The 8,513-nt window shown below is 40.4% G+C and overlaps 1 protein-coding gene across 1 annotated transcript; it reads right to left on the reverse strand.

Moving 5' to 3' along the window:
* Nucleotides 1–1,091: 1,091 nt before the first annotated feature.
* On the reverse strand, nt 1,092–7,643 carry renbp (renin binding protein; the record flags this gene model as incomplete). Its single annotated transcript, XM_010782027.1, has 8 exons — nt 7,553–7,643; nt 5,859–5,964; nt 5,680–5,755; nt 5,307–5,382; nt 4,090–4,271; nt 2,852–3,079; nt 1,382–1,463; nt 1,092–1,267 (listed from the first exon to the last, which is right to left on the reverse strand). Coding segments are annotated over exons 2-8 (921 nt in total), but the record flags the coding sequence as incomplete, so codon positions are not given.
* Nucleotides 7,644–8,513: the final 870 nt, after the last annotated feature.

The raw sequence follows: 8,513 nt of genomic DNA on the forward strand, positions 1-8,513 counted from the left end.
TTTTATGTATCCACCATGACATCAAGTCAAACTGCTCGTACGTGTCAACCAGAGATTGCGCTAGACTTTTTCGCTGCCCGTCATTTTTGACGGACAGGATCGTAAAATATCCGTCATAATCCCTTATTACCCGTCGGGTCTGAACAGTTCACGATAGAGCATGCTCATGAACTGTCAACGGGGGTGGGGGGGGCGGTGTTATGCCGTGTGTGCATGCACCTCGCGGGACGCGCACAGCGTAAAGCAAAACCTCCCAGACATGTATTGATCTGTACGGCAAAGTACGGTTTGGAAACTATATCATTTCCTTTTGGAGGGCATGCATAACACGGCATAACACCAGAGCCTGGCTGCGGGGAAACGTTGGCGCTGTTCCGAGTTTGTTCTAATCTGTCAAAATGACAGACTGCTTTCAGATTTTTCCGTCATTGTTAAATAAAATATTCGGTTAACGCGACCACTGCAACATCAGTACCAAGCGAGAGAGTTTTTTCCAGAGCAGGGGATATTGTAAATGCCCAAACATCCCAGCTTATAAATACCTGGAAATGTGGACATTCTCATATTCCTAAAAACCTGTCTGATGGTGCTGAGTGAGTGACTAGTGAGTTTGAGTTGAGTTACTTGAAAAACTAAAGTGAAACTTGATTTATTTTATTGCAGGGTCTGATTATTAAATGTCCTTGTTTATGTGTGAGATGCAGTGGCACAAAGAAAATGCTTACTTTGTTTGGTAGTACTAGTAGGTACAAAAACACTGGTTTTCTTGTTCCAGTCTGTTACTGTCACTTTGTTTTTGACACTTTAAAATACTGCTATCCTACTAAAATGCTGTACAAATCAGATGTATTATGTAATAAAGAAACATTTTCCGAGTAACATTTTTATTTTTTTCCCCCCCTTTATTATTCAATATCGCGATAAATACCGTACCGTGGACTTATTATCGCGATATTATCGTACCGTGAGTTTTTGGTATCGTTACATCCCTAATATCTATAAAAGCTATTTTCATTCAAACATCTTGAGGTGGCAAACCAGAGTTTAATAGACTGGTGGAAAACGTCTTCAGGTATAGATGAGTGATTCACCTGTGTGGGGCAGTGACCATCAACATCCAGGAAGTAGAAGAGGCCGCCATGCTCTTTATCCCAGCCGTTCTGATAGGGGAGCTCCATGAACTTGTCGATGGCCGTCCTCTGGAGAGCCTCGTCCTTCTGCTGGGCGCTGACCTGGAGCAGGAACCAGCCGGCCTCAAGGGCGTGGCCTGAGCCAGGGTGTGGGGGAGAGAAACAGAAAATGTTGAGGTCAGGAAAAGATCTCAACCCAAGCTCCCCTCGCCTTCACTGGCAGAGCTGGAAGTATACAGCCTGTGGTTCACCTGGGTTCTGCAGCCGGCCCTGGCACCCTGGTAGCTCTGCTCCATCCACAGACACATTCTCTAAAATAGCTGTGCCACTTCTCTGTTAGTTACAGGAGTAGGACAAATATAGTTGTTTAAATAATCAGATACTTGCAATCCTGTAAAATAGAGTCAAAGTGAAGTAAGTAGTGAGAATGAGAATAACAAAAAAACAAGCTCTACAATATGACATTACTCAGCAGTATGTTTTGACTTACATGGATGTTTGCTTATCACTGTTTTGTTGATTTTAAAAGATAAAATGTTTGTTACCTTGCGAAAAATACAGTTTTTTAGCTGCATTTCAAGTTTCCCTTTAGCAGAGCTAAACAGAGCTGTGCTTGAAGTAGCATATTAGGCATTTATGATCTAAGAAGAGCTAATAATTGTACGAAACATAATGAGTATACAGATGAACAGTGGAGAATTGGCCTAGCTAGAGCAGTGTACTTTTTGTCAGTGTTATATATATATGTTATTGCTATGACTATGTCAAACTAGTATTTTAAACTGAGCGATGGTAATGTCAAATCAATGGGATTTTGAGAATAAGTTAACTTGAAAAAGTGAAAGGAAAGAAGGCTGGGTATTTTTTTGGGGCTGTGAACTTTGTTTAAAATCCCCATATGTCCAGAGACTGCAGGTAGAACAAAGGAAACCACTGTGAGTACGCACATGGACTTTACACTTGTATATATCTTAAATGTTTGACATGACATGTTCAAGTTTAAAATTAACAGATTGTTTTGTTTATTTGTTATGATGGATCCATATTGATTTGTTCGTATGTTATGAGAAAAAGGGAGCAATTGATATATGTAGATTCATAAATAATGAAAGTAATTGACAACCTTATTGAGATTATGTTTTAGTTGATGTTGATAAACCTGACCTGTAATATATTGAGAATGTTCTTTTGTTTATAAAAATATCATCCACAGTACTTCCATGTTTTATGGTCCACCATCCAGCAGCAATCAAATGTTAAACAGCATTTTGCACCCAGTATTTTAATGTGCACACCACCCTAGTATATTATTTTTTCCGGAAGTGTAAACTTGTTCATGATTGATCATTACAATCATTGGATCTGCTAGCCTCCAGAGTCAAAGCACTTCTGTGGCAATATGTAGTTCAGCGTCTGGTGAACTTTGACATAAAATGTGTTGGCGTGGAAAGTTGTTAGCAGTTAGCTCACCAGCTAAGGTAGCTTTCCAACAGCCCTGTGGTAGTCACTACTTGACTAAGTCTAGCAGCACTTTTCTGTGCTACTCTCTTGTCTAACTTTGCCCTAAATGCTTTAAACCCAAGTGGTTGAGACAAGAGTCACACACTATTCATTGTGTTGGTATACTGTATGCTGATTTGGATGCTACACCACAAACTAACTCTCACTATATCTGAGGACATTTGAACCACAGAGCATCAGTCATGCTGCATGTTCCACACCTGGATGTGTTGTAGAATCTGCTGCACACACCAGCTGGCCAGCTCTGTGTACTTCTGAACGACCTCTGCCCCCCCGCCTTCAGTGAGCTGCTGCACCAGACACAACAGCATCATGGGAACTGCCATACTGTTGGTGGGGACGTCTCCAGGAAGCTGGGGCCGGCCCAGGCCTGCCGGGTCCTCCCGCACCCAGCTGATCAGCTGCTCCATCATCTGCTCAGCCTCCAGCTAGCAACACAACACAGAGACCGTCAGCGATGGTGCAATCGTGTTGTTGGAAAGGTGCGGGAGAAAAGGATAAGCATGTTCAGGCAGGGTGACAGGGTACAAAAAGTCAGCTGATTTCTGGTGTACTGTGTACGCAGGGTACAGAGTGATAGCTAGCAATGCATCAGCTCCTGACTCCCTTGTGAGGCACTTCAAGTATGGATTCGAACAAATCTGGTGGCGACTCAGTAATGCAACATTTATCTATATAAATGCAATAGAGTGGTGCAGGAATGAGTCCTAAAACCCAGAAATGACTTTTACCACTTCTGGTTCCCTCTTCATGAAGTTAACTATTTTGAACATGATTGTTGTCAGAAACCTGAAACAAGGTCTATGGTTAAAACAAGCTGAAGAGATTTTTATGTTTTGTGCTACGAAATAAAATACACTAGTGATCAGCCCATTGGTGAATGTCTGAAGCTTCTATGCGTTCTAAAAACAGTTGTTGCTAACAAGTAACTGAACAGGACTACTAAACGTACAGTAGTTGTTTTATAGCATTACCAAGCTTTTTACTTCTGGCAATTTGCAATCTAACAGTGGTGTTAATGTGTGGAGACGATCCTGCTGAACAAAGCACATAAGTATCATAAACGTCTGTTGGCCACAAAGCTCATTTCTGCAATATAATGATATCCAATGGAAAAATCAGATTAGTAGTGGGAGCCCCAATATACTGACCTCCGGGTCGCCTTGCAGAAATACATCATCCCTGCACCGCTCTATAGTTACAACATCTATTTTCAGCGTATCAATGCAGGGACTTTAGTGATGCTTTTACTTTTGACCTGTCACCACCACAATGTGGAACATTTGGTTCAGCCATTGATGTTCCCAAGAGGACAATTTGAATGATTTCCAGACTTCCATCTAGCACTACCATAAGTTAAAGAAGTTTCTATCCACATTCTATTCAATCAAGCAATTTCAATCTATATATATCATTTAGTTTAATATTTATTTTGTACCTGCATGTCCTTGTCCCCAGTAACCCTGCTCAGTTCGTCCATGGCCAAAATGTAGAAGCACTCGCTGAAAATAGTCCTCTGAATCTTCACTGCTTTTCCGTCTCTAGTTAAGGAGAAGGCACACTTCCACTGGCCACTACCGGCGCCGGGGACACGAGTGAACCTCCTCAGGAATGCTCCTCCTTAGAGACAAACAGAGAGCTTATGATCCAACACATAATTATGAGCAACACGTATATAGCCTTTATAAAAAGGTGTAGTTCCAAGCCACCTGCCTTAAGAAATAGGGGGCAGTATTTCAATTCCTAAACTCATGTAATGTACAGTATGTCCAAAAGTTGGCATCTCAACATTCTCATCATTCAATTCTGGCATATCTCACACATTTGACCTTTAACATGTTGTAATCTAGACATAGGTTTAACAGGTGAATGTTTGCCAACGTTTGATTAGACAGGACATTTTTGAAAATGCTGCACATCTAGTTGAACTAGAAATTAAACAATCAACAGTTGGGCTTTTTAGGTGCTAAATAGTGGAAATGTCCTAAATATATTGCTGCTGAATTTCATATTTTGATCTCAATGAACCCATGCTTCATTGTGTGCTATTCCTACTTATAACAATGTACTGTTAAACTCTTTGAAAGCTTCATAGTGTCACAAATACAAAGTGCTCCTGTTTCCAAGTTCCCATAAAGATGGCACCTTGCAGATCCATCCAACAGTGACGTCACGTTGGCACTGCTTTTCTTATGATTAGCAGAAAGTACACAGAAAACACCATCCCGACTGTCATTAATCACTTCGGTCAACAAAAGAACGCCACGCTGCGCCATCTGGTACACAGATATACTCGTGAACAGATGTGTGGAACATGGAGGTCCCATTTAACTTAAGCTAATGTCTTAATGTCCCCCTACCCATATTAAGGAAAGTAAAACCATACTGGGGTCTGTAACTCAGTCTGAACTGCGAACACATCATTTCTTAATTTCTTAGATATTCTTCTTTGAACAGTGTTTTTTTTGTATTCTCCAAGGATGGCATAATATTGTGTATTATTATACAATTCAGTGGTGCATTCTTAGAGGACAGAAAACTAGCCAAAGCATTTCATAGGAGATTATACATTCTCTCTGACACACACACACACACACACACACACACACACACACACACACACACACACACACACACACACACACACACACACACCTGCTTTTGCTGCTTCAAGGATTTCAGGCCTATGGAAGCGATCCATTGTTCTGTACAGACGACAATACATCCACACCTGTGAAAAAAGACAAAAGATTCATACAACATTATCTAATGACTGCATTTCATTCTGTGGATTAGGGTTTCTACTAACGATTATTTTCATTATCTGCCAATTATTTCCTAGAGTAATCGGTTAGTATTTAGTCTGAACAATTTCAGAAAATTAAAAAAAAGTAGCAGGAAAACTCCATATTCCAGAGGCAACAGCATTTTCTGACAGTCTCACAGGAACTAAAACTTTAAAGATTATTAAAATAGTTGGGGATCAATCGACCAATCTTTGGACTTCTTGTTTATGACACAGTCTTACCTGTCTCCCCTGCAGCCAGACGTACTTCAGCTCATCATAAACCTCCCCATCCCTCCCCAAACAGGTGAAGAAGCCTCTGAAACACAACGTACTGGTTAAAGGTCATCACAAGGACACACTGCATGCAAACAGACGTACACTATTTTCCTTTGAACAGCATTTCAGTGGAGATACAATACCCATGCAAAGGGTCGTGAGAGTGTTGGAGCCAGAAGTCCACTGTGGTGTCCAGTTCTTTACGAATCCGCTCTCGAAACTCCTCCAGCTTCACTGCAGACATGGCTCCTTTAAAGAGAACCAAAAAGACGTTTGTGATGAAGGAATGATGTTCTTCTGCCTTACCAAAGAATACTTAACAAAACATTCAGGCTTTGAAGTCTTCTGGTTAAAGTGGTCTAAAGATTTCCTTATTTCCAAGCAGGAACGTCAGCTTCTGACTTTTTTAGATGTTTTAAGACTCCCAGGGGCTAACAGTATTTGTGAGCAACATCCTCCTCATCACTTCAGCTGATTGTCTAAATTAACTTGGCTATTGGAGTTATTGAAGTTAAGAATTTTGAAGGACCACCACAATTTCACCATAATAACCCCTCCATTGATTCAGAGGAACTGGTACTGCATTGGATTTCTGCCTGTTTTTTTGATAAATGGCAAGTGGGAGGAATTTGTTTGTGGATGTCAATGTGTTTCTCCCCCGCCCCTCGCAGGCTGAAACCAGTACAGCCTTTTTTGCTAAAGTCGCAATAACAGCCTACAAGAATGGTTAGGTTAGACTCGGTTGTCAGGAAGCGCAATCTCACAAAGATTTTTGTAAAAATCTAACATCCTGGCACAGGTATCGATAAGTATGTTTGTTTTTGTTGTTGTTTTGGTGTTTTAAGGAGTTGCATGGGATTCACCAGTCAAACTTTAACACAAACAAACTCACTGATGTAAATAAGTAAGGTGCTATTTGGTTTCAGGTCCATTCACTGGGGAATGATGCAACACTCTTTGCTCTTCTTTCAGTTTACTCTTCGTCTTGACCAACCACATTATTATACAATAAATGTACATAGGCCTATGTTTGCTTGTTTCCCAAAGGGGTTAAGGATGATTGTACATATAAGATTGTTCAAAATATGTATTTGTAAGGAACAAGTCAGATGTTGCAACAAAACCAACCCTGGGACAGTTGCAACAGACATCAGGGATTGTTGCAACATGTGTCAGACAAATACAATCATGCATTTAATAATGACCTAATCCAAAAGTAGTGCAAAGTAATCAGGTTACATTACTCTTATTTTGTGATACTCAGATTAGGTTACTGAAGACAGGTAACTAGTCATTGCAACGAATTACATTTACCCTCCCAAGTCAAAAGCACGCCAGAATATGAAAAAATAAATAATTAAGCATACTTAATGATGATGATCAAAGAGCATTTTAATGGATTAATACAGCTTCTCATTCACTTTTTCCCTGTTCATTATCTGTCATATCAAACACCACGCAGCCCTGCTTTAAGAGATAATGTGTTTTATTTACATTTTTGGGGAGTAGTTCCCCGAAATGAAAGTCATATTAGCAGATCAACAAAACGACATGGTATAAACAGACGATATGTTCCATTAATGCTCGAGGCGAAACGCACCAAGCAGTTCAAGCGCGTATTCTTGTTATGTGTACCATCTTTCGCCATCAAAGGTCAAATGCAAGCTAGACATTATTTATATTATAAAATCCGAGCAAAATTCAATGTTTTTTGGCCTCGTCAAAAGAGATAAAAAACAATGCATTTGCTGTCAGTCCACATGATGTTTCTCATGCAGGTTATCGGTCGGGTTCAGTGGCAGAGAGGAGGCAAAGTGTGCCGGGCAAGAGTTCTTACCTTCGGGTAGTGAAGAGACAGACTGCTGTGGAGCATACAGTACAAAGTGTGTGTGTGTGTGCGCGCGCGTGTGTGTGTGTTCTCTGACGGTCATATGACCATCCCAGGAAGAGGAAGCGGATCTGCTGAATCTGCTGAATCCACATTAACCCTTTAACTGCCAGACCAAGAAAAAAGATAATGGAACAATTATTTGTTTGCATGTTTTTATCAAATGGGCCACAAATAACCACAAACACATTTTTTTTTTGACTGACCACACAGTTTTGTTTTTATGAGCCTCTACCAACTGGTCGAGCTGGCCTTTTATGGTAAAAGTGCATTTTCAACAATCATCATATACAGTACAGTATTTGTATACAACAAACTCAAATAAAACACAAACTGAAAAACATTTGTTTCTTTTATGGAAAATTAGCAATATATACAACCAGATATATTCATAAAAAATTATAAATTATAATTGCAAAAAAAATAAAATGGAAAAAAGTAATGTTAAGTGTTTTTCATAATAAAAAAAAGACGTGTTCATCTTACTGTATATTCTGAATCGGCCTGACAAGAAACTGGGCTGAATGCCATGCATGAAAGGTGCTATTGTGGTGCCACGTGATAGGACATAATTCACCGTGTGTTTGTGTGTGTTGCAACCCAGACCCGTTAGTGAGGGCACCGGGGTTGTTGTTCATTCATGCTAGCTTTCCATAAAGCAACAAGCTAATGTCTTACCTGTCTGAATGTTTCGTGTTAATAAAGTGTGGAGTTCCATACTGAACACACCGCCTCCGACTCCCATTCATCGGCTCTAAACTGGTGACCCCGACGTTTTCGAGAAAGTTTCAGAAGACTGAACACACTTCGCCTGCCGACAAGTCCGTGATGGGGATTTGAAATACTACCATGTAGTAGCAGCGCTGGGAAGCTCCACGTCATCCAGTTGGTGGGATTTATCGCTGAAACC

The sequence above is a fragment of the Notothenia coriiceps genome, unplaced genomic scaffold (assembly GCF_000735185.1).
Source record: "Notothenia coriiceps isolate Sejong01 unplaced genomic scaffold, NC01 NC01_scaffold00024052, whole genome shotgun sequence".
NCBI classification, from domain to species: Eukaryota; Metazoa; Chordata; class Actinopteri; order Perciformes; family Nototheniidae; genus Notothenia; species Notothenia coriiceps.